General features: G+C 42.7%; 2 protein-coding genes across 6 annotated transcripts; one reads left to right on the top strand and one right to left on the bottom strand.

Moving 5' to 3' along the window:
• Nucleotides 1–169: 169 nt before the first annotated feature.
• On the bottom strand, nucleotides 170–4465 carry LOC121296916 (heterogeneous nuclear ribonucleoprotein A/B-like). Of its 5 annotated transcripts, none has more exons than XM_041222826.1 (9): nucleotides 4371–4465; nucleotides 3669–3884; nucleotides 2880–3048; nucleotides 2498–2656; nucleotides 2209–2364; nucleotides 1688–1793; nucleotides 1371–1535; nucleotides 1195–1280; nucleotides 170–510 (listed from the first exon to the last, which is right to left on the bottom strand). In XM_041222826.1, the coding sequence occupies exons 2-8, from the start codon at nucleotides 3860–3862 to the stop codon at nucleotides 1210–1212; spliced, it is 1020 nt and encodes a 339-aa protein (XP_041078760.1). In that variant the 5' UTR covers nucleotides 3863–3884; nucleotides 4371–4465; the 3' UTR covers nucleotides 170–510; nucleotides 1195–1209. The 5 variants fall into 5 exon arrangements, with proteins under 5 accessions (XP_041078760.1, XP_041078761.1, XP_041078762.1 ...); XM_041222827.1 differs by having other exon boundaries at nucleotides 1691–1793; XM_041222828.1 differs by having other exon boundaries at nucleotides 2233–2364.
• A 9748-nt stretch (nucleotides 4466–14213) lies between these two features.
• LOC121297347 (receptor of activated protein C kinase 1) lies at nucleotides 14214–20567 on the top strand. The gene is made up of 8 exons (XM_041223625.1): nucleotides 14214–14422; nucleotides 15432–15603; nucleotides 16404–16551; nucleotides 17817–17912; nucleotides 18417–18527; nucleotides 19455–19595; nucleotides 20010–20120; nucleotides 20439–20567. The coding sequence occupies exons 1-8, from the start codon at nucleotides 14314–14316 to the stop codon at nucleotides 20502–20504; spliced, it is 954 nt and encodes a 317-aa protein (XP_041079559.1). The 5' UTR covers nucleotides 14214–14313; the 3' UTR covers nucleotides 20505–20567.
• The last annotated feature ends 5488 nt before the right edge of the window (nucleotides 20568–26055 follow it).

Raw genomic sequence — 26055 nt, 5'->3', positions numbered from 1 at the left:
CTACTTAAATTTTAGAATCTACATAGAGGTTGTCCTTTGCTACCAGCCATCAACTATACATCACAGCACTTTACAACTATTTGAAAAAAAAAAAAAAAAAAAAAAAAAAACAATTTTGCTTCCAGACACTTGGCACAATTCAAACAGTAAATCTAGAAACACACCAAAATTACTCAAAATTGTTTATTTCAAAAGCTCCCGACAGCTTCGATCGCATATTGTGGTAAATCCAGTAGACATGTAAAATACAACCTTACAATACATTAGATTCAAAATAGGTACCAAAAAGTACAGTAAAAATAACACTTCCATCTCTGGAAATGTATATGGACACAAAACAATATAAAATAAAAAGTGGAAAAGTGACATTTGCTTCCCCAATTCCTCACTTGTTCTGTACAAATGGAGCATGAGTCTTTTAAATCTGCCAACTCCAAAGGAAAGTCAGTCCCCGTATTTACTGCAGCAGCATGAAGGGGACCCTGGATCTTGAATGCTTTTATTTTAGTCCTTAAAAGTAAAACAAAAAGATACATGTTGCAAGCTGTCTGGATGCTACAGAGTGGTATGAAAGTTGAATAGTGAGTGTAGTAAGCATGGTCTACAGGCAAGTTCTTAATGCTGCACAGAATGCTCCCTTTATTTGCAATTAAGAGCTCAGGTTTTATTAGACCTTTGGGGGGGGAGAGGGGGAGGAATAGGAGTCGTCAGATGCTTTAATTTTTAAATAGGAGTCAAATTGAGCATGAATTTAGTACAGGGCATATTTACAGATAGACAATTAAGAGGTGCTACTAGAATGCAACTACAAGCACTGATCCCTTGGTACAAAATTTACAATTCTTAGCCTGGCGAACCACCTTCTCAACCCTTGGCTCATGTTTACAGACTATCAATGCAATTAGTTTGTGGCAAGGTTGTGTGGGAAATGCCAGGCTCAATTGTCCCCCAATAAAAACAAATGGACTGGTGTACAAAGCCACTTAACAGCTTTTCTATAGATCAGTAGCACGTAACCATTTAAAAGATCCAGTCCAAAAAACGCTCAAGATCCCCAATTGAGGACTTTGCAACAAGTTACATAATCCAGATTGACTAAATCACATATCCGAATTATGGCACTTTCAGAGAGCGTTAACTATGCATCACTAGAACTACACTGTCAAGCCACCATAATCATGCTCCAATGCATACCTGTACTACATGTGATCAGTATGGCTTGTAGCTACTCTGGTGGCCTCCACGTCTTGGAGTTTTTCCATAGCTTGTATTGCCCTGGTCTGGAGAATGAAAGAGAAAGGGGCTAAGTTCTACTGCGTAAAGACAAGTTAAACAACTAGAATTACAAGACTTACAAGGCTCATACTTACTGTAATCATAACCCCCTTGCCCATATCCGTAGTAGCCAGTGTAGTCATAGTTTCCGTATCCACCATAGCCACCGTAGCCTTGCTGTCCACCATAGCCATACCCCTGGTTACCATAGCCCTGATTCCAGTAGTTATTATAACCTTGGTTCCAGTTCTGGTTTTGACCTGTAAAATAAAATGCCTTCTGTAAAAAGGTAGTCTTGATCTGCATGAGGAAAAAGGCTCATCCGGTATGACTAGTACACACTAAGCTTTATGAAAGGCAACATTTCCTAAGGAAGCATGCTACCTGTTCACTACAAGTATTTGACACTTACCACCTCCTCCACCACCACGGCCTCCCCTGCCTCTGCCACCAAAACTACGGCCACCAAACTGCTGCTGCTGGTATACTTCCTTGGGCTGCGCAATTTTAATTTCACACTGTAAAAGGAGGGCAAATGTTAGTATGACATGCTTCTATATTGAATTCTCTCACTACAATGTAGCTTTAATCTCTTTAGGGAGAAAGACTGTTCAAGTTTGGAAGACTTAATATGCATCATATCTGGTCAGCATGAAGCAAGGAGTATATAGAGTATCACCTTCAAACAGTGGTATAACCCACCACCCTCAGTGAATAAACCCAAACTCCAGTTGGTCACAAATGTCTGCATCATACTCTGACCTAATTTAGGAAACACACTTCAAGATCACTTCCTACCAATTTAGTTAAATGGTTTGGATTTGCTAAACTTTATAAACCAAATGGCAGAATGGAAACCGCGCCTTACCGTCTCCTATATACACCAAACATTCTTAATGCTTCAGTATAAAATAAATAAAAAGTATTACGTACAAGGCCGTCCTTCCCGTTTGTTACCTTGCTTCCACTAACGTTATGGTATTTTTTCTCAAGGATTTTTTTAACGGGAGATTCTTCTTTGAATGTAATGAATACAAAGCCCCTCCTTTTGTTAGTCTTTGGATCCATTGGAAGCTCAATGGATTCAATCTGGAATGAAATACAGAGTCAGAGATGGGGAGGGTCATGTAACAATATTTACACTCAAAGCTAATGTACTTCTAGTTAACTTAAGGTACTACAGCAAACAGAAACGACTTTGAATATTTGGTTATTCGTTTACCTCTCCATAGGTTCCAAAGTATTCTCTGATCTTTTCTTCTGTTGTCTCTGGATTCAGACCACCTACAAAGATTTTCTTGACTGGCTCCTTTTTCATAGCCATTGCCTTCTTTGGGTCGATCTGTCGCCCATCAAGCCTGTGCTCCTTCTGTTCCAGGACCTAAAAATTCACTTACAGTTTAGCATCAGCCTAAAAACCAGCTTTTTTGGAGGTTCATTTTAAGCTACTAGCCAAGTTAATGATGCAACATTAAAAGTGTGCTTTGGACAGATTTTACACATTGTAGAAGGAAATGGCAATTGCAGTAAATGTGTATCAAGCATTAATAAAAATCAACACACTTAAGTTTTGTTTGCAAGGACTGTTAAAAACCCTTACTCACCTTGTCTACACCAGCAGCTTCTTTAAAGAGGATAAAGCCAAAGCCTCTTGATCTTCCGGTGTTGGGGTCCATCTTGATAGTGCAGTCAGTCACTTCTCCAAACTTGGAAAAGTAGTCTTTAAGGTCTTTCTTGCTTGTGTCCCAACTGAGCCCACCAACAAACATTTTCCTGCAAGGGTAGACATTCAGTACAGTTTAAGCAGTTTTAATTTTAACCAGGTTCAGACAATAGCACGATGGATTGGTGTCCCTTCATAATTGCAGGACTTATCATTCATAATATGTCTGATGATAGGACTGTGACATTTTAAAATCACTGGGACACAATATATTCTATGAATTTCAAAACTTTAGGAGGAGCACAGCAACCTAAGCACCAACACTCTACAGTATTAGCAACCAAGTAGAACAGGAAACAATTCAATTTAGTGGCCAGATAACACTGCTCAATACAAAGGCCTCAATAAAACACTGCAGAACAAGATAGTACAAATAAGAGAAAGCTCCAATTGGGAAGAGGCTGTATATCAGAGCACACATTTAACCCATCATAAAATCCAACCTACTCTTGCCAATCGATTCTGTACAGGAAAGGCTTTAAAGCACAAATCTGGATAATGCAAGTATTCAGCCCATCCCCCACCCTGTACTAGCACATGGCGCCAACAAAGACCGGAGGAACAAAGGAGGTCAAGCAGCTACCCCCCACAACTACACACAATTTTTCTAACACTTTCCGCAATAAATTGCATTCCGAATTGTAGCGTTTTATAACCGCTAATCCCTCACCCTGCATCCTCCTCGCTTTTACTGGCGTTGATCTGATCCCCTTCTGTTGCTCCATTCTGAGGATCTCCCTCCGCCGTTTCCTCCTTAACATCGTCTTCCGTGTGTTCTGCTGCTTGTTCGGCCCCATTCGATTCCTCCTCTCCCTCATGGCCATTCTCGGAGGTTTCCATAAGTTGTTGCTCGGTGTCAGACATGATCTGTCCTTTTGTTAGTTACCTACACAACGAAAGACGCCGTTTAACAACTGCGACTTCCTCATTGCAGAAGCCTCGAGCGCGCTCATTACGACGGTCACTGCACACGCAGCATTAAAGTTGTCCTATTAGTTTATTGATATGAAATACACGTAAACAAACCGCTTAAATTTCATAATCAAAGAAAACCCATCTTAAATAAAACACATTAACAAAACAGATTAAATAAAATATTTAAGCCACAAATACTTTTTTTAAATTGTTGAATAATATAAAACATCACTTCACCGGAACAGAGAGACATTTTCTTTTACTAAAGTGCGGCTTCTTACATAAACATAGGCCGCATATATTTCCATGATGAAGTAGCACAACATTTGACTATACATCTCATAAAATACTGCAGGACCACAAACTAAAAACTCCATATAACCGTACTTTAAAAGGGAATTTCAAATAAAGACTTATTCAGCGCCAAATAATTGCTATAATAGAATCTATTTCTTACTGCTCACAGACGCAGAGCTGGAGACTGGTCTCAAGATGGACTCTCCCTCACAATGCCAACTCGTGGCAGTTCTTATAGTACCGGATAAACTGCTCCTTTCAATAAAGACATTTCTTATTGGCCGTATTCCACTGTCAATCACATTGATCGCCAGTAGTCGTTGGAGTAGCGCACACTTGCGCTCTCCCGCTTCTCTTTTCTGCCCACGGAGCTTTTTTTCAAGTGGTTGTGCGTAGAAAGATACAATATATTTTTAAACAAATTAAAAAAAAAAAAAAAAAACACGACAAAATAACACGTGGTTAACTTTCGGTAAATATTTATTCACACATATAACGACTTTGATCTGACAACATCCCATATTTGTGTGCATTCATTTTGTTCGCTAGATTATAATTACGGTTTACATAAGGAGATGGAAGAAGAGCCAGAGGAGGAGTTAACAGAATGCATGTTAGTGAGATGTTGTGTCTGCAGACTCAAATATACCGAGTGTTTTGTTTGTATTATATTTTAAATGTTACATTTTTCCGTTAGAGTTGGGACGCCTCAAAACGTCCCCGTTTGTTGATTTGTACGTAATCGATGCGGGATTGTTTTTGTATAGCGAAAACAAAAATGTGTGTTGAGTTTGCACGAATCTAAGCATAGGCTTCTCTGTATAATATACGGCAATTTATTTATTTTTCTATACCACGTAACGGGTCGTTTCTTTCAGAGAGAGGGGCAGTGGTAATTTTAAGTTTGTTCTATTTGATTATTTTAAAGACCTCGTGTCATTTGTGTGTCTGAGAACAAAGTTGTAGTTTCTACACCACTAGAGGTATACGGTACAGGGATATGTTCATTAGAAGTGCGGTTTTAAGAGGTAGGTTTATGTTTCCCCACAAGCACCCCTCCCCTCTCCCCTCCTCCGCTTTGTGACATAGCCATTTAATGTTAAAGTTTAAATGCAATTGGGGTGAAACAGATCAAACCAAGAAAAAGATCCTGCAAGATGCAATGCTTTGTTTTAAACGGCTACCTCAACTCCGTTATATTCTAAAGTTTGTGCCAGTGTTGCTTAAATTAACCGAAATAAAAAAGGCACTGAAAAAAACAGCAAATGCCAAACAAAGCTATACAGAGTATGATTGACTTGTATACCTATACCTTCACAAAGTAACCTCTTGAGGGTTACAAATTAGTTTGAAAGTGATTACAAATAAATAAATAATAATAAAAAAAAAAGCTCTGGCTTGTCTGTTCCTTACCACAGCATGCATCCTTAGTGCTGTGTTACCTGTTTAACAATGTGAGCAAGAATCCTTTCACTGTCCCTGCACTAGGAGACATTTTGAAACTAGCTCTGAAACGGATTTTCAAGTTGTGTAAAAAGCTGTCATGTTAACAATAGAAATAATAAAAATACAAAACCCTGATACTTACTCAGTTTCAGAAATTGCAGCAGCCACTATTGTACGAAATAACACTAGTTCTGCAAGGGGTTTGGGGTGTTATTCCTGTTACAAAAACACTGAGGCAATACAACTGAATATAGGTAAGAAATATCTTGGATAATACACATAACGAGCAGGGATGGAAATGAGACTCCTATTGCATAGCAGTTTCACCCATCCTGTGTTTTAATACATGCTTGATGAGCCACAATGTATAGCTGACAAGCTCAGATTAATTATTAAACTCATTGAAAAATCAGGAATGGATAAATCCTCTATGCAGCAGGAGTCTTATTCACATCCCTGGTTACTGTATTGTTCCAAAGGATTAACATTTGCATTCTTATAATCTCAGTGTTTGTCTAATTAAATCAAATCATCATGGTATTTTCTTTTGCTGGGATTACCCATCCAGCTCTGCAAGCAAACACTGGGCCCAGTTTAATTCTGTTCCCCATTTGCTTCAGAAGAGGATACAATATACAATGTTACTGAAAAAATAAGCAAGAAAAAAATATAATTTCCAAAACTAGTAACAAAGGTACCAAGTGATAGCACATCACAAATTGAAATACTGCATATCAATTGATTTCTTATATAGCACCTTGTGATAAATCACTTCAAAGCACATCACAGAAAAACAAAATGCATAATATTAAACAATTTAGAGAAATAGTTAAAGATGATCAAATACCCATTTAAAATTACACATTAAAATCTTTAAAAGTGCCAAAAGTATAAAAACAAATAATTACTATAAAATAGGATGATACATTTTCCATTTAAAAAACATAGGCTGAATTATTACAATTGTTTTTAATCTTACTTTAAAAGCAGCAAGAGATTGTGTCTCCCTTACAAATTGAAGCAGATCATTCCACAAGTTTGGTGATCTAAAGCTGACCGCTCTGCCACTTGCCTTCTTTCTTTATCCATGGAATACTGAGCAAACTTTCATTCTGTAATTCAAGAGAGCAACTAGGGATATATGGGGTCAGCAAATCTTTTAGATAGAGAAGCAAGGCTATTAAGTCTTACAAGTTAAAAACAGGACCTTGAAAACCATTCTAACCCATACAGGAAGGCAATGTAAGGTTGCTAACACAGATAATGTTAGCATGCTTCTGGTTTATGCTTCTGTGTTCTTGTCAATATTTTGCACAAGCTGCAATTGAGAAAACACAACTTGGAATACCAGAAAAGAGAACATTACAATAAATCAACCCTAGATGAGATGAAAGCATGCATCAGTCTCTCAGTGCTTTAGTTACATTCCTAATGTGTGGCTCAAATGAAAGATCTGGATTAAAAATTACATCCAAATTCCAAATCTCAGCTTTCAACTCAGAAGAGGAACTGCCCAGTGTCCATCACTCACGTTCTCCACAAGGTAATGAGACTGCACGTTTGCTGAAACTAGACAAAAGTAACTTACTTTTCAGACCCTTTTTTTGTACCATGTGGCTGGGCTTAATTGATCATCAGTTAGTCAATTAAGCCCCAGCCACATTCCACACATGGATTTGGCAGAGTTAGATTTAACCCCATCCCTGCCAAACTAATTCAAAACTTTCCAACCTTATGTACACGTGCAGTGCTTTTGCCCTGCCTCAGACACCCATTGCTTAATGTCAACAAGTCAGAATATTTTCAGCCGAGGTGTCACCCAGTTTGAGTATCATCAGCATAACAATGATGTCTACAGGCAATATCACCCGAAGGTAGTATATGCAAGTAAAACTGAAATTCAGAATATTTAAACCATGAGTGATAACAAAGTGTAACGTATGGGTGGGGCATATGTAAAGCATTTGAATGCAAAATGTCACGCATGTAGTCAACAGATAGCAATTGCCAAACAAGTTACCGCCATTTTTGTTACCAAAAATTGTAATGTTGGGGTTCTATCCAGGGGTTATGACCTCTGCCACTATCCTCATGCAATGGCAGTGTTTGACAAATCACAGTTTTCAGCTTAAGAATGCCAGTAGATAGTTCAGCATTGATGCAAGCCAGTTCCCATTCTGTTTTAATTAGAAAGGTTTCTGCTTTTTAGTATGTGTACTCGTTGTTTGGTAGCCAGAGAAACAACTCAGGTGTGGGTTGAAGCCCTCTACAAACACCCAAGCTGTTTATTATTAGTTTTGACCATAAATGTCAACCTTTGTGCTGTAGAAAAAGTACAGTTAATGGAGTTCAGTTTTTGCATGTTTTAAAATCAACAGAAATGTGTTTGGATAGTGTCCAGGCTGTGCAGCCTTTTTTTCAGAAACACTAACTTAGAAGCCATTCAATGTAGGTATGAAGGATGAACCAGACAGTAACGCTGGTGTATGGAATAGTATACACAGGGTTCATATGCAAACAGAAAGGTACCAAATCTTAGAATTAAGGAAGAGGGATGGCATTTTTGTTTCTAGACTTAATGTACTGACCTTGATTTACAGTGTCTCTCATACATTCTTCAAGTTCTCATCTGCTTGTGGATCAGGTTTGCTAGCCTATTGTTGCAGTCAGTAACTGCCATCTGACCGTAGCTGTGTTTTAATATAATCTTCAGGCCTCTTTATACACAATATATGGTGTTGAACTCTGGCTGGTTCACTCCAGCAGAAGAAGTGTCTAGAAAGCCAACTCATGCTGCTATACCAGTCTTCAGTGTATAGCAAGCTATCCGATGTTGGAAACAAATGTAGCAGAACCATTGGCTGACTACAGCATTACAGGCAGTGTTCTAGATTTATAGCAAATCAAGCAGTACTGGTAGTTCATACCATTGTGATTCCATTACCTTGTCACGATGTGGACATGTTACAACTGTAGTGTCATTCTAGAAGCTAGCTCCTATTACCTCTGTACAGTGCTGTTGAAGGTTATTTGGTAAGTGTTTATTTCAGCACTGAAAAGGGTCTCACAAGGTCAAACACCCCCCTCATCCTAACTGTCTAAAGACAATAAATATGCTAAAGTCCCTGGCAGCACCTTCTCTGCTTGTAATTGTTTAGAATGCATATGGCCATAGGAATGCCCTGGGGCTTTATTGGCAAAGAGGGGGCATGATTATCATTTGTGTGCACCTTGGGATGAACCTCTGACAACAGAGGAGTTTCACCATTTTACAAGTACCCTGTATGACTTTGTTTTTGTAATAATAATAATAATAATAATAATAATAATAATAATAATACTGCAGTAATAATAAACTAACCGCTAAAGGTAATAAAAAAGCGGTAGCAGCGCAGCTGCGTGGTGCCCAAGGTGGGTCATACAGCACAGGTTCACGTCCTGGCTGTGTAAAGTAGGCTGATCTTCATTGGGGACTCATGAAGGGAGCTTCACATTGGCTCAGGCCATGCCATGCAGGGACTGTTTCTCCTCATCACTCTACAGCAAACCCTGTTGGCCAGGTGCCCAGTGAGCTCAGAGCAAACACCTGCAGGGCTGGCCTTTGCCCTCCAGAGGTCGGTAGCTTGCTGGCATACACTGGCTTGGTCATGGGATCGGAGGACGCCCACTGAATCTTTGTGTCTCCTGAACCATGTGAGGAATTGCTGTGTTGATTGTGGGGAGGCTGTAGAGGCCCAGAGACAGACTGCAGTTCACTATTTTATTATAAATAAACAAAAATAAAGTGCACAAGGGCAAAATAACAGATACTCAAACACAAATAAAGCAAAAACAAAACTCACAAAAATAAAGTTTCCAGGCTGGGCAATGCCTTCACTGGATTTAGAAAATTCAAAAAACCACAAAACAAACACCAACCTGCTTCCTCAGCTCCCTCCTCCCAAATGAGAAGCTGAGGCCTCCTTTTATATCAGGTGGCTGGGCGCTGATTGATCGTTAATCAACCTAATCAACTAATCAACCCCAGCCACCTGAACATAATAAACCCAGGCAGGCAGGGGAAGTTAACCCCATCCCTGCCAATTTAAAAAGGGCAGAGCTTTGCTCTGCCACACACCTCCCCCCATGTACAACGTACACCGTCCCAACTGAGCCAATTATGTCCCTTGGGTGGGCTGTTAGCGGGGTTGATGTCGGAGCCCCCAAGCCTTCTTTGGTTGAGGGGGCCCCGAATGTCCAAGGTAGCATGGCGACGGCGGCCCGGCTCCCTCTGGTGGCGGAGGCGGCGACGGCGGCCCGGCTCCCTCTGGTGGCGGAGGCGGCGACGGCGGCCCGGCTCCCTCTGGTGGCGGAGGCGGCGACGGCGGCCCGGCTCCCTCTGGTGGCGGAGGCGGCGACGGCGGCCCGGCTCCCTCTGGTGGCGGAGGCGGCGACGGCGGCCCGGCTCCCTCTGGTGGCGGAGGCGGCGACGGCGGCCCGGCTCCCTCTGGTGGCGGAGGCGGCGGCGGCCCGGCTCCCTCTGGTGGCGGAGGCGGCGGCGGCGGCGGCCCGGCTCCCTCTGGTGGCGGAGGCGGCGGCGGCGGCGGCCCGGCTCCCTCTGGTGCCGGAGGCGGCGGCGGCGGCCCGGCTCCCTCTGGTGGCGGAGGCGGGGGCGGCGGCCCGGCTCCCTCTGGTGGCGGAGGCGGCGGCGGCGGCCCGGCTCCCTCTGGTGGCGGAGGCGGCGGCGGCCCGGCTCCCTCTGGCTCGGAGAGCGGCGGCAGCTCCTCCCCCTCTGAGAGCGGCTGCGGAGCGACGGCAGATCCTCCTCCCTCTCTGGCTCTGGGAGCGACGGAGGCTCCTCACCCCTCTCTGGCTCTGGGAGCGACGGCGGCTCCTCACCCCTCTCTGGCTCTGGGAGCGACGGAGGCTCCTCCTCCCTCTCTGGCTCTGGGAACGGCAGCTCCTCACCCCTCTCTGGCTCTGGGAGCGACGGCAGATCCTCCTCCCTCTCTGGCTCTGGGAGCGACGGCAGATCCTCCTCCCTCTCTGGCTCTGGGAGCGACGGCAGATCCTCCTCCCTCTCTGGCTCTGGGAGCGACAGCAGATCCTCCTCCCTCTCTGGCTCTGGGAGCGACGGCAGCTCCTCACTCCTCTCTGGCTCTGGGAGCGACGGCAGCTCCTCCTCCCTCTCTGGCTCTGGGAGCGACAGCAGCTCCTCACCCCTCTCTGGCTCTGGGAGCGACGGCAGCTCCTCACTCCTCTCTGGCTCTGGGAGTGACGGAGGCTCCTCCTCCCTCTCTGGCTCTGGGAGCGACAGCAGATCCTCCTCCCTCTCTGGCTCTGGGAGCGACGGCAGCTCCTCACTCCCTCTCTGGCTCTGGGAGCGACGGCAGCTCCTCCTCCCTCTCTGGCTCTGGGAGCGACAGCAGATCCTCCTCCCTCTCTGGCTCTGGGAGCGACAGCAGATCCTCCTCCCTCTCTGGCTCTGGGAGTGACGGCGGCTCCTCCTCCCTCTCTGGCTCTGGGAGCGACAGCAGATCCTCCTCCCTCTCTGGCTCTGGGAGCGACGGCAGCTCCTCACTCCTCTCTGGCTCTGGGAGCGACGGCAGCTCCTCACCCCTCTCTGGCTCTGGGAGCGACGGCAGCTCCTCACTCCTCTCTGGCTCTGGGAGTGACGGAGGCTCCTCCTCCCTCTCTGGCTCTGGGAGCGACAGCAGATCCTCCCCCCTCTCTGGCTCTGGGAGCGACGGCAGCTCCTCACTCCTCTCTGGCTCTGGGAGTGACGGAGGCTCCTCCTCCCTCTCTGGCTCTGGGAGCGACAGCAGATCCTCCTCCCTCTCTGGCTCTGGGAGCGACGGCAGATCCTCCTCCCTCTCTCTGGCTCTGGGAGCGACGGCAGATCCTCCTCCCTCTCTGGCTCTGGGAGCGACGGCAGCTCCTCACCCCTCTCTGGCTCTGGGAGCGACGGCAGCTCCTCACCCCTCTCTGGCTCTGGGAGCGACGGCAGCTCCTCACCCCTCTCTGGCTCTGGGAGCACCGGCAGCTCCTCACCCCTCTCTGGCTCTGGGAGCGACGGCAGCTCCTCACCCCTCTCTGGCTCTGGGAGCGACGGCAGACCTCACCCCTCTCTGGCTCTGGGGACGACGGAGGCTCCTCACCCCTCTCTGGCTCTGGGGAAGGCGGCTCACCTCTCTTTATTGGAGTGACCGGTGGATCTCCCATGTCTACCGCCAGGTAATTAACCACCATGAGGGCAATCTCTGGGAAGGAGGCCGGGTGGTGCTGTTCCTCCCACTGTTCCCACCTCTCCCCATCTCGACGCCACAGCGTGTTGATAACTATGGGGAGATCGTGGACGAGGTCTGCCTCAGGGTGCATCAACCAGTCCCAGATCTCCTGGGACGGTGGTGAAGGTGGTGGTGCTGGAGGTAGTGGGGTGGCCCCTGATGCCGGGGTGAACAAGGCACCTCTTCCTGGGCCTGGTTGTAGGGGCATCCTGCCCAGTTGTGGCCGTCCTCCTCACACCGGCCACACCAGTTTGCCGGTGGCACGTCTGGGCAGGACCGCCAACGATGGTCCTCCTTCCCGCACCAGGAACACCAGGGGAAGAGGCTGGCCGGGTCCTCCAGCGGTGGCTGCAGCAGCTTACATTTCTTCAGCTGCTTTTCCTGCCTTTGCCGCTGTCTGCTCTTCTTTCCCATTTTTTTTTTTTTTTTTTTTTCCAAAAAAAAAAAAAATAAATAAAAATAAATAAATAAATACTGCTCTGAGCCTCTAGGTGGCGCTATCCCACTTCTGACACCAAATGTGGCAGGCTGGCGAGTGGATAGAGGCCCAGAGACAGACTGTAGTTCAAAAAAAATAACTATTTTATTATAAATAAACAAAAATAAAGTGCACAAGGGCAAAATAACAGATACTCAAACACAAATAAAGCAAAAACAAAACTCACAAAAATAAAGTTTCCAGGCTGGGCAATGCCTTCACTGGATTTAGAAAATTCAAAAAACCACAAAACAAACACCAACCTGCTTCCTCAGCTCCCTTCTCCCAAATGAGAAGCTGAGGCCTCCTTTTATATCAGGTGGCTGGGCGCTGATTGATCGTTAATCAACCTAATCAACTAATCAACCCCAGCCACCTGAACACAATAAACCCAGGCAGGCAGGGGAAGTTAACCCCATCCCTGCCAATTTAAAAGGGCAGAGCTTTGCTCTGCCACAGACACACTAAATAAAAAGGCAGTTTCCCATGATTATATGCTGAATAAAAGAAGGTATTACAATATATTTCCCATGCAAAATGTGCTCTACCCTGTATGGGCCTTTTTTACAAGTTCTGTTTTGTTTGGTAAGCTATAACAGAGCTTAAAAATGCCATTTATAACCCCCATAGTGTTGCAAGTGTCTATTTGACTACCAAAGGTACCTAAGTGGCGAGTAGGTTTCCAAAGGAGAGCAGGAAGCATATCCTTGAAATAACCTTTGGAGGGTATAAACCAAAGTGACTGTCAACAAGGCATGTTTTCAGAAAACAGGCTGTGCAAAAGGTTTTGTTTTAATATGAAACCGAAGAGGAGAGCTGTGGCAGGCAGTGAAAGTGTTATTTCCGAAGTAATCCTCGGTGCCGGGGCGCAGCCAGAAACTGTAGAACAAGACACTTCTATATTTGATTGTAATTCTCTTTTAAGTTTATTATAGTTCATTTGGGTTTTTAGCTTGAACAATAGGCTACACTTGGGTTTCAAGAACCATTACTTTACAATTGTAAATTGTAAAAATAAAAAACAAAATAACTAACACACACCCCCTCCCCTCCTCGGCTGTGCCCTTGCAGTTGTGCATTATTCTGTTGAAATGTAAGAGCTGCAGTCCATTGGAGCAGCTCTCCAGCATATTTTGTACCAGTTTGCAACTGCTGGAGTGGTTCTGGGATTTGAAACAAACCCGTTCTTAAGTCTCAATTTCTCCTCCCTCAGCAGACCCAGAACAAGCGAGGCACTAAGTAATGTGAAAGGAAGCAGTCTGGAGAGGTGGTGCTTGACTGGACATCGTTGGTGAAAATGGTACACAAGCGCACCTGAGCCAAACTGCCTTGGTTTAGTTTGAAATATGTTTTGTACATAATGTAAGAAGGTGTTTGTCTCCTATGCCTCTGTTGAAATCTCAGCTGTTTAGTTGTTTACTGTAAAACCATCATATAGAAAACAAAAATTCTGCTTTGTTTCTTTGCCTAACATTTTTGAAAAGTTTATCACAGTATAGTGGACAAGTAGCAAATGTTGTGAATTCGTAATAAACGCAGCCACAGGCACACATGGTATGTCACAGCATTGTGAGTGGGTCACGTGTAGTATATGCATGGGGAAAGCATGGTAAGCTGTTATTGACCATGTAAAACCATGGCAAATTTGACAGTAATTGTGCAGGTTCCCCATGCATTTGCCGGGGAATTCTACTGCAGCTGCAACAAGTCTGTGATATTTTTTTTTTTTTTTGCAGTTAACCTCCGTGTACCCATAATGCAACACGACCCTCTGGGTGCCTTTTTTTAGTTCCGTTTCTGGGTTATCTCTTCCTTTTTCCTTGTGCCTGTATGTGAGAGGAGCAGAGTGGCCGTAGGCTCCTATCGCAATCCGACTCCATCCTCATTGAAAGGCACCGCGTATCGTCGCCAAAATGACCGAGCAGATGACCCTAAGAGGGACCCTCAAAGGCCACAATGGCTGGGTCACCCAGATTGCTACCACTCCGCAGTTTCCAGACATGATTCTCTCTGCATCCAGAGGTAACCCTGTCGCCCCGTCTCGCCGCCATCATGCCTGGGCTGCTGTGGCAGGCTACGTGGTATAGGGGGAAAGTGGTTGAAACTACTGCACAACACAGGCAGTGGTGTTAAAAATAATAGTAATAAAAAGAAGTGCATCGTCTAATTGATAGTTTTTATGACAACAGTATGAAACGCCGCTGGGAACGCGCGTCGTGCTTGGGTAGATAAATGAAATAAAGCTTTCAGTTAAATGCGACACGTGAGTGGTGTAGTTTTTTATTTTTTTTATTTTGGGTGAGTTATGTAAAGTTGAAACCAGATTAAAATATGTGATAATATAAGGGTAATATTCTTCTGGGCGATGCGTTGTAAACTTATTTGAAAAGCATGGTATTTTAATACGCATTTAATATGTGAAATGTTTCAATTTATCAAATTGAATACTAATGTTTTTCAAAACCAGCATGTGCCGGTTCGTTTTCATCGATTCATACAACTAGTGCCGTGAATAGCGGTATAAAGCAGGAACTTCGTGGTACTGTTTGAAAACAAAGAAATGACTTATTTTCAGTAGTTAGTTTTTATAAAATGTGTGTAGATGTCTATAGTCAAACTAACGTGTAGATACAGGATTATCAAAGGCATCACGCCAGACCTAGAAATAAATTTCAACATTGCATTACGCGACATGTTAATAAAGCAGAAATAATTGTAATTTACGAATCATTTCATGAATGAGCCTGATTACTAAACCGTTAAATATGGCCCATTGGTCAAAGTAAGTAAACAAAATGGTTGTTTAGGTTGGTCTAATAGTGAAGTAACTACAGTAATGAGTTTTATCTTATTTATTTGTTTATTGCAAATGAAGGAAAGGTTTTTTAAAGCTACAATATTGAAGTCAGACAGTCAGGTTACTAAGAATGGTGTTGGGATACAGCAGGACAGTGAAAATAGTGTTTTGTACATTAACCCTACATTTTTTGTGTGTGTGCAATGGTAATACATGACTGTGTTCAACCTTTAGATAAATCTATCATCATGTGGAAGCTGACCCGGGATGAGACCAACTATGGCATCCCCCAGCGCGCCCTCCGTGGCCACTCCCACTTCGTCAGCGATGTGGTCATCTCCTCTGATGGTCAGTTTGCTCTGTCCGGATCTTGGGATGGAACGCTTCGACTTTGGGACCTGACTACGTAAGTCTGTTGGTATGCTACTGCTGCTTTTGGGATTGTCAGTGTAGCAATACTAAGCAGTTTTACTGCACACCAATACATGATTGTTCGGATCTCCACAGGTGTGGGTCAGTGGTGTTGACTGGGCAAGTTTACCATTTCAGGTGAATAAACGGCTGTATGATTTGTGATTGCTGCTTATCTTGGACTCTGAGAACAGCAGTCCACACAAGTCCAAGCAGCTGTTTCTTCACATGCTTAACTTGGAGTTTTAAACTAGTCCAGTCCACACTCATGCCCCTCACTTGTGGATCTGAATAATCGTTGCGTGGTGTGTGAACTTCTGGTTTTGGATCCCTCTACCTGTCTTTAGGTCAGGGTTTTGCTTGTAAAATAAAAACCGTTCAGAGCCTTTAAGTCTGTCCCAGTGATTATCTTATTTGCGGTCCTATCATCTGCACTATTGATGACAACCTGCAATGCTGATGGGAAAGTGGCAAAGTTTAACACTCTGGAGGCTAAGGTTTACTTTTTAAATGGCAAAACAGCTTTTAGATGTGTTGGTACATAAGTGCTGACAGTTAATGGTTCATTTAAAACCAAGCTACATTTTAGTTAAGCAAACAACTTCAAGCTGTGTTTGTATTGTGGAACACAAACAAAACTGTAGTGTCCATTCTGTATTTGTAAAATGTCGTATGCATAAGAATTAAGCAGAGTTTGTGCATGAAGGATTTGCAGTACTTACTGAAACTTTTTGTAGTACCCTCATCTACCGGAGTTCATCTTTTAAATAGCCTGTCTGTTCTGTGTGTTTGTAGAGGCACAACTACCCGGCGCTTTGTCGGGCACACCAAGGATGTCTTGAGTGTTGCCTTCTCTGCTGACAACCGCCAGATTGTGTCCGGCTCTAGGGATAAGACCATCAAGCTGTGGAACACTCTGGGAGTCTGCAAGTACACAATCCAGGTAGGGGCTGCCCAAGGGCTTTACAAGGCTTGCAGTTTGTACAAGCCCTGCAAACTGGTCCTGGGTTTCAGAACTACCATCAATTATCTTTAAAAGATGAGTTTGAAACATTTTTACTCCAGTATTGCTCCAATATAACTCCCTGTTAGTGCGATTAGTGCAGTGTAGATTCTGTGCAAACTCCAGGCATCTGGTAATATATCTAAACAAGGGAAGTTCTGGAACACAGGACTGGGTGCCAGGCTAGTGTGGGTTTTGAGGCCTGAAATTAGATTTTGCTTCAATACCTTAACTTGGAACAATGCTCTGAAGTAGTGATGTGTCCTAAATCTGGTGGCTCCAGCCTGTCCTTGTTCCTGCCAGATTAACTGTTTCACAGATGCTGGGACAGTTCAGTTGAATGAAGGTCCTGGACTGTACTGGAACAGGTTGGAGATCACTAGTCTACAGCACTGATGTGTGTGTCTCCTGTATTCAGACCTGTCTGGAGAGGTGGTAGACACCTGTGTGAGAGCAGTACTTGACAATTAGAATGGAGTATGAATATTCTTTTAACACAGCCCTGCCCTTCTCACACAAACTTCCAAATTGTCAAGTTCTGAAGTTTAAATCCCATTTAACCACAATGCTGTTATACCCAAAATGCATATTATTTGAGCATGTCATCAAAGTCTGTTCTTTGCCTAAGTTATACATTAAAAGCACCACAAAGCTGTTACCTTTGGATTTTGTATGCTATTAAAATGAATATGCCTGTATATGCTGCTCTAAGTGTCCCAGTGATTATAAAATTCACGGTCCTATCATCTGAACCACTTGGTTTTGATGACAAGTCCTGCAATTATGATGGGATATGTGAAGTTTAATATTCTTTAGTACTGGAGTTGTTCACATGTGACCTGGTAATTGTGCAATGGGTTATTATTTATTAAAGTCAGTATTACAAATGCAGTACTGGACCATATCAGAGATTGTACTAGATCAGTCAATCAAAGCTGGTTAGATGTCATTGACATATTTAGTTATCTTGCCTCCGCATCCCACCCACACCCCTGGCCACACTGTCACGCAACTGTAAAGTGAATTGAAAGTTCATGTAACGCATCAAAGCTGCATCCTGTTGCACAGTTAGGTTTTGTAATGTTTCAGTGAACTTGTTGTCCTCAAATAAACATTAAAACACAGTTGAGATGCACACTTATATGGTGGATTAGCTCTGGCTTTTGTCCTTTTTTTAAAAATGTTTTGTTCTTTTTTTTCTCCAGGATGAAAGCCACACCGAATGGGCTTCCTGCGTGCGCTTCTCTCCAAACAGCAGCAACCCCATCATCGTCTCTTGCGGCTGGGACAAGATGGTTAAGGTGTGAATATTTGACTTCCAGTAAACCTAACCTTGTTAGCTAATCCCAAGTGTCCCAGTGATTACAAAATACACGGTCCTATCATCTGAACCATTAGGTTTTGATGACAAGTCCTGCAATTATGATGGGATGTAATTCAGATTCGAATGGCATAAACTGCTTGTGAAAGTGCCATGTCATGTACTGTTATTAAATGTATTCTCCATGGCTTTTTAATTGAATCCATCTCTACAAGTACTGAAACTAAAAAATGTCTTTTATAATGAAGTTCTAATACTTGTTATTGAAAACCGTGGTTCTCAACTCTGCTTCTTGGTGCCTGTCAGTTTCACACTTAATGGTGTGAAACCTGTTAAGAATCGGGTTGCAAGTACCATTCCATAAGCAGTAGAGACACAAACCTGGACTCTTTACTGCCAGTTCTGTGTATACAGGAATACTTGTGTATAAACTTGATTTGTGAAATGATGGTTTGTATCTAAATGTGTGTGTTTAAATTGCCAGGTCTGGAATTTGGCTAACTGCAAGCTGAAGACTAACCACATTGGCCACACTGGCTATCTGAACACAGTCACCGTCTCTCCCGATGGCTCCCTGTGTGCCTCTGGTGGCAAGGTAAACTTCAGCATGATTGTTCCATACACTTCTTTAATTCAAACTGCACATTAGACGCTTCCTTGCGCATACACATTTATCCTTGGGGGGGAAATTTAAATGTGCTGTGCACGTCTAGCCTTAGGATAGTATGGCATACTGCACTAAAGTGTTTCACTTTGAGGCTGTGTGTGTGGGGTGAGCTGTGATGAAACCTTCAATGCCATCTGTATTGTATGGTGATGATAAAGAGGCTGTTTCTGAGCACAACCCTCGTTTTTTTAAACCCTCATTTTTGTGGCAGAACGTGTATATACTGGCAAACGGTTGCAGTGACGTGCTTCTGGTTTTTAAGTTAATTGATCTTACTATGCATCATACAAATAGCTCATCAGGACCATCAAATGTATCCTGATGCACATTGCATCTTGACTGGATGTTGTGATACACATCTTGCTGACAAATGTATTGTTCCACCCCTAGTTGTACAAACTGCTGCTTGCATCTGTATCTGCTGTTTCAATAATTAAAAAAAAAAAAAAAAAATCCTATGTTCTACCATAGTGGAGGCTGCAGTACTTGTTTTACATGGAGAACTGCCTGTCTAAATTGTGATAAGAATATCAATGGAAATACTGTAGCAGAAGTTATTGCATATTGCAATCTGGGTTTGTTAATAAGGTGAGGTATAGATTTTTTGCTCACCATAGGTTGGCTTAATTTGTTATGTATGTGATTTGATACGAACAGTTTTAGTACTAGTACAAAGACTGCAGCTTAGTTTTAGCATTGTAGTTACCTAATTTCTTACTGCTAGTTTTGTTTTTTTGTGTGAGTAGGTCCCTAGATTATGCTGTTATGAATTGAATACAAGGTCTTGCATGTATATAGTTTGGTTTTACTGTAGTTTAGAGATTGACTGACAGTATTTTGTTCTCTTCCCATTAGGATGGTCAGGCAATGCTGTGGGACCTGAATGAAGGCAAGCACCTGTACACTTTGGATGGTGGAGACACAATCAACGCTCTGTGCTTCAGCCCCAACAGATACTGGCTCTGTGCTGCTACTGGACCCAGCATCAAGATCTGGGTGAGTTGTAACTGAAATGTACAACCCTTTGTACCTTTCACTGGGTTCATGTTCTAGGGAGAATTGTGTGTGAGTATCTGCTAGAAGGAAAATAGATCTATTCTGCCTTTTGAATTGTAAAATGAGGAGTTCACAAACCGTAAGCTGTGATGAAACTTTGAATGCCATCTGTATTGTACGGTGATGATAAAGAGGCTGTTCCTTCTGTGTACTCTAGGTAAGTGAATGGTGAACCCATAAGGTAAAGGTTTACAGAAGTACAAACCTACTGCACCTTTTTATTGCCACCAAACACTCCAGCTACACCTGGAGTTCACACTGCATTTAGATCTGTCCAGCATTTTTAATGGTGCTGTAGGTTTTTGTGGATTGTATTTGTGTAACATAAGAACTAACTGTCTCCCTCCTCTACAGGACTTGGAAGGCAAGATCATCGTTGATGAGCTGAGGCAGGAGGTGATCAGCACCAGCAGCAAGGCTGAGCCCCCACAGTGCACTTCCCTGGCCTGGTCTGCAGATGGACAGGTAAGAAGTGCTCGCCCTTACTGTCAGGGTGTGCCTGCTCCGTTCCCAGTCATTATGACCATTCACGACTAATCTGATTTTCCAGTGGTAACAAGTCCTGCATATATGAGGGGCCACAGTGATTAAAGAAGAATGCATTAGACCTCCTGTCTCTGATTTTGAAACCAAATTGATAATGGTAGTGATGTGGGTGCAGATCTTGGCTCCACATTGTAATTGTAATAGCTGGGACTGATGTTGAGGTGCTGTGGATGATGGTCTTAAATGTCAAAGTAGATATTGGACCTAACTAATACTAAATTTTCTTCTCTTTTGCAGACCCTGTTTGCTGGCTACACCGACAACCTGATCAGAGTTTGGCAGGTCACCATCGGCACACGATAATTGTTTTCTACGAAAATGAAGAGAACTGTTGGAGCTTTGAATAAAAATTAATATTTGAAATTAGTGTGTTTTTTGTGTGGACTATTTGTGTTGAATATTCTCACGTGTGTGGTTTAATGATTGTGAAGGAGTGTCATCAAGGGTGATGGAGGTGCTTGGAGCTGCTTTCCTCTGTAAGGGGTCTTCCATGTGCTACATGGTGTGGGTAAAGTTCTACACCTTGGACTAGTGTTACATACAGGGTGTGTATCTTGTGTAAGGTACTTTTTCCAATCGTGAATTCTGATTTCCATGTGCAAACTCGCATTCAAAGTGAAAACCCTTGTGTGTTTAGATTAATATAAAAATAAGGGGGTCCCTGAGTGACTTGGCTGGTAGAGTGGTGCGCAGGGTGAGTTTTATACAGTGGCAGTTCATGCTGTGTAGAGCAGTCTTTAGAAGGGACTCCGAAGGGAGCGTTGCATTGGCTCAGGTGCTGCTGTGGGTTGGTGAGGTAAAACAGTCGGACATCTCTAACTGCTGGTAGGGCGGCCCAGTGAGCTCAGCTGGGGCCTGCGGAGCTGGCTTGATTTTAGAATACGAGGACTCGCTGCATATTTGGATCTCCTGAGCTATGTAGGGAATTGCTGCGGTGAGAAATGATTGTACTTTGCAAATTTGGATAAAATAATTTGATGCACTAAAATAAAAATAAGTAAATAATAAATAGGGCTGTAAAGTGATGGGCTGTAAATATTAATCTTGAAATTAAAAACATCTGTTAATATTGGTTTTAATTGTATATTTAACAATGCATCCATCTTTTTTTTATTTTTATTATGGATATTAGTGGTGTAGTAATATTAATACAAAGCAGTCACGGATGAGAATTGTAAATAGTATTGTTTAAAATAAATGGTTATTGAAATAAAACAAAGCTACAATGTGAGCGGGGCTGCAGTCAGTAGCTATCCACTATGTTAACTGAGATTAATTGACCCCTAATATATATTTCTATCTATCTATCTATATATCTCTATATCTCTCTCTCTCTCTCTCTCTATATATATATAGTGACACTGAGGTGACGTGACACTGAGGTGCTATGTCTTGTAGAAAACCAGTTAGGAAACTTGAATTTCAGTTCAACAACACTCTTGTGTTCTTTATTTATTTAATTCGCTATAACAAAACACACAAACAAAACAAAAGCCTAACTCTGGCAAGGAGCTCTAACTTAACCTTTGTAAGGTGGCCCCATCTAACTCCAGGATGTCTAGTCGTAACAAAATAAATATTAAACTTAAATTCTTCAATAACACGTTTGTTCTCTTGAGTTTCTCTCTCCAGCTACACCCACACACGTGCCCTTCTTTCATACACCTCCCTTAGGTTGAACCTGTCCCTTTTTAATTTAAGTCCACCTGCAAACAATAAATCAATTAACTGGGCCAACAAGCCAAACCCTGTGGCCTGCTGGGCAATGTAGTTTCTCCCTGACTCCCTAGTAGTGAGACCAAGACCTCTAGTGGCTGTACAATGAAATCACAGGGCATAAAGCTCTTTCCATCCTCAAGCTTTTTAGTACCCTTCAATGACTTTATTACAATATATACACACATACATATACAGACATACACTGCTGTGCAAAAGTCTTAGACATATATACACACACACACACATATACACACTGAGCATCAAAAGAAACTTAGCATTTATTTTTGGATAAAATTAACTAGAAAAAATGACCAACTGTTTTAGAGCAGGTACAGTGACTTTTTATTGTGCTGATTAACAACTGACATCCCGATGATGCTGCAAAATGATCTGTCAATCTCAGGCAGGTCTTGTGACTCCCAGTTCAGTGTGTCTGGTTATACTGTAACACCAGGTCTGAAATTGTTGGCTGTGAGCACCCATGATGGCAAATCTCAGTACGCTGCCCTTGTCTAGCCTCCAACATGTCTATTGCACAAAGTCGCTGCTCTCTTGACAGACGTGGCATATTGTTTTTTTTTTTCTGTGATTTTCTTTATTGCTTTTATTCAAGTTTGCAATTCAACAGCTGAAATCACTCCATATCCAGTGTCCAATCAACTGTCTCACTAATTAGGTGATTAAGTGCATATGCTTCAGTCATAGTCACTCAAGCCTGTCATGGTCAAGAATGAATGATTGAGTGATTAAAAAGAAACCAAAAATATTAATGTCCATCATTTATATACCTATTTTTTTTCAAAAACAAATGTGTTCTAATAGTGATAAGTTTATTTTGATGCTTCTTATATATAATTGCCCTAGACTTTTAGGATTGAGACATAATAAAAAAATATATATTTAACATCATGTAGTCAGCCATAATAGTAGTACATAGCATTTGCAGTGCATTCCATTTTGTTTTAAGACTTCCTTAATCCTCTCAGGCATGGACTCAATGAGCCACTGAAGGATCACATTATCCTTTAGTTTCCTCCATGCAGTCTTTACACTTGATTCCAGTTCGTTTTGGTTACTTGGTTGACTTTTCCTGATTCCTTGTCCTATCAGACCCCATACATTCTCAATAGGATTGAGATCTGGTGAATTTCCATGTTGAAATTGCAGTGGTGTCGATGCTGTCGTCTTCTAACTATTTCTGCACTTGTTTGGCTTGATGACAAGGGGCTCCGTCATCTTGGAAGTAGAAATCACTCTGGTTTGTATCTTTCTCCTTTGCTCCTAGGAACTTTTTTTTTTCAAAAAATGTAGTATTCAACAATTATTTTTTATTATTTTCTCCCAATTTAGAGTATCCAATTATTATTTAGGGTCAGCTCACCACTACTACCTCTGCGCTGACTCAGGAACGGCAAGGACGAACACACGCTGTCCTCCGAAGAGTGTGCCGTCAGCCGACCGCTTCTTTTCACACAGCTGACTCAACGTCAAGCCACCTCAGAGCTACAGCATCAGAGGACAATGCAGCTCTGGGCAGCTCACAGGCAAGCCTGCAAAGGCACGGCCAGATTACAGGGACCGCTGTTGCGCAGTAAGCCGAGGGCCCTGGCCGACCTCGCCCCCTTCCCCCCCAGGCAGCTCTCGGCCAATTATGCACCGCCCCCTGGGAACTCCTGTCGACGGTTGGCAATGGAATAGGCTGGACTCGAACTGCTGACGTTCAGGCTATAGGGTGCATCCTGCACTCCACGTGGCGCGTCTTTACCGGATGCGCCACCTCGGTTTCCAAAATAACTGAAGGAGGACTCGTCAGAGAAAATGACTTTAGCCCAGTCTTTGTATGTGCGACAAAAGTTCAGGAAATCTCTGATGTTTTTCTTGCTCAGAAGGGGCTTCTAGCAGGCCTTGCTGACACCAGACCTTTCTCCAAGAGACTCCTTCAGTCCAACTTCTTTCCAAATGCTTCATTAAGTGGACACTACTGGCCATCCCATTTATCCATGTGAATGGTATAGGTGGTGATCCTGGTGAGCAGTGCTGGCTTTTGGGTGTCCAGACCTGGGGGCAGCTTTACAGCTTTTTCTACTTCTGGATGATTCTAGACACTATGCTTTGGCTGGCATTACCTCTGTTGGCTATCTGATGACTGTGAAAACCTTCCTTAAGAAATGCAAAGATGGCTGAGTTGATTTCTGAGGAGGTATGACTCTTCCCAACAAAGAGGTATGTAATTTAATAAGTTAAAGTAACAGCAGGTTTCATTCAGCTATGATGCAAATTAGATAATTCTCGGGTGATGCAAAACTTATTAGGGATGCACCAAATCCAGTATTCGGTTTCGTATTCAGCCCGAATACCTATTTTTTGAGCAGGATTCAGATTCGGCCAAATACTTAGGATTCGGTGAACCGAATCCAAATCCTACATCTGCCCAGACGCAGATCCATTTTAATACATCTCTCCAATGTGTGCAGTTCTTTAAATAAAAGACACAAATCCGTTATTGAATGTAACTGTTGTATTTAATAATAAGAACATGTTCGATGAACTCTGTCACGGCTCTCAACTCCCTAAATTACTGGTGGCGCACACACTAAACATGCTGAATGCAAACGTACCACCGTATGCAACAGCACATTCACATCACACTTTTCATGGAGTAAAGTTATGCAATAAACCTGTAATATATAGTAACTTCAAAACGTTGTGCTTTGTTGCGTTGTCTGTCAAATATGCTCTAGAAATTATACTGAGATAAAGTTAGATGTCAGATGTGCAAGACGTTGTTGAACAATATGCTTTAGTAAATAAAATTTTACATTATTGCAATGTGCCAATTCAAGTTGAATTTGGGAACTGCTGTGTTTTATTACAATAATTTTAAAACTATTTCGTAGTCTATTTGATATGTGTTACACACAGTGTATTTAAATCAACATGGGTTTTATTTTGCATGGAGATCATTCAGGTAATTTTTTATCAATCGCGGTAATTTTTTCCTCAGTGACACAAGTTGAAACATCATTAAAGAAAATAGTGGGTTATGGCAAAGATGCAGCTCTCCTTTCTTGTAATGGTAAACAGTTCTGTATTTTGATGTTTCTGTTGTGGGGGGAAGGGGCTAGTGGTAAATTGTGTAAGTTTCAAACTGAAATCTTATTCAGAGATATATTTCCATTCGTTAATAAAAAATACTATTAACTAAAAGGCTCAAAACTATAGATTGTGTGCGTACCTTGTTAGTAGCTGCCAGTCTGTTTTTCATTCAACTGTTTCCCTCAGTTTTCCTGACAGTTTTTATTTGGTGCATCCCGTGTGTGTGTGTGTGTATGTATGTGTGTATATATATATATATATATATATATATATATATATATATATATATATATATTACACACACACTGAGTGTACAAAACACTCTGACTGTCTCACTCTAGACTGATGAGTTGAATTCAGGTGAAAGCTATGATCCCTTATTGATGACCTGTTAAATCCACTTAAATCAGTGTAGATGAAGGGGAGGCAGGTTAAAGAAGGGTTTTTAAGCCTTGACACAGTTGAGACATGGATTGTGTACGTGTGCCATTCAGAGGGTAAATGGGCAAGACAAAAGATTTAAGTGCCTTTGAACAGGGTATGGTAGTAGGTGTCAGATTTGAGTGTGTCAAGAACTGAACGCTGCTGGGTTTTTCACGCTCAACAGTTTCCTGTGTGTATTAAGGATGGTCAGCCACCCAAAGGGCATCCCGCCAACGGCAAGCCAGTGGTCCAAAACGGCTCATTGATGAAAGAGGCCAAAGGAGGCTGACACGAATTGTGCAGAGCAACAGACTGGCTACAGTTAGTCAACTGACAGTCCAGTACAACATTGGTGCCAAAAGACCAATAAAAGAATGCACAACTCATTGTACCTTGACATGAATGGGGTATGGCAGCTGACGACCTAACAGAGTTCCACTTCTTTTAGCAAAACACAAGAAACTGTGGTTGCAGTGGGCTAAGGAAAGAAAACACTGGACACTGGAGGATTGTAAAAACATTGCCTGATGAATCCCAGTTCCTGCTGTTTCACGCTGATGGGAGGACTAGGGTATGGAGAAAACCACACAAGTACATGCATCCATCATGCCGTGTT

The sequence above is a fragment of the Polyodon spathula genome, chromosome 22 (assembly GCF_017654505.1).
Source record: "Polyodon spathula isolate WHYD16114869_AA chromosome 22, ASM1765450v1, whole genome shotgun sequence".
In the NCBI taxonomy this organism is placed as follows: domain Eukaryota; kingdom Metazoa; phylum Chordata; class Actinopteri; order Acipenseriformes; family Polyodontidae; genus Polyodon; species Polyodon spathula.
Note: the sequence above shows the minus strand (reverse complement) of the source record. Positions and strands in the feature narration are given on the sequence as shown.

Coding starts and splice junctions, on each gene's coding strand:
- LOC121296916 (XM_041222826.1), bottom strand. CDS start 3,862: ATGTCTGACACCGAGCAACAACTTATGGAAACCTCCGAGAATGGCCAT. Junction 3,049..3,668: donor AAAAGCGAGGAGGATGCAGG/GTGAGGGATTAG, acceptor CTACCCTTGCAG/GAAAATGTTTGTTGGTGGGC. Junction 1,536..1,687: donor CCGTGGTGGTGGAGGAGGTG/GTAAGTGTCAAA, acceptor TTTATTTTACAG/GTCAAAACCAGAACTGGAAC.
- LOC121297347 (XM_041223625.1), top strand. CDS start 14,314: ATGACCGAGCAGATGACCCTAAGAGGGACCCTCAAAGGCCACAATGGC. Junction 14,423..15,431: donor GATTCTCTCTGCATCCAGAG/GTAACCCTGTCG, acceptor TTCAACCTTTAG/ATAAATCTATCATCATGTGG. Junction 17,913..18,416: donor GCTGGGACAAGATGGTTAAG/GTGTGAATATTT, acceptor TTAAATTGCCAG/GTCTGGAATTTGGCTAACTG.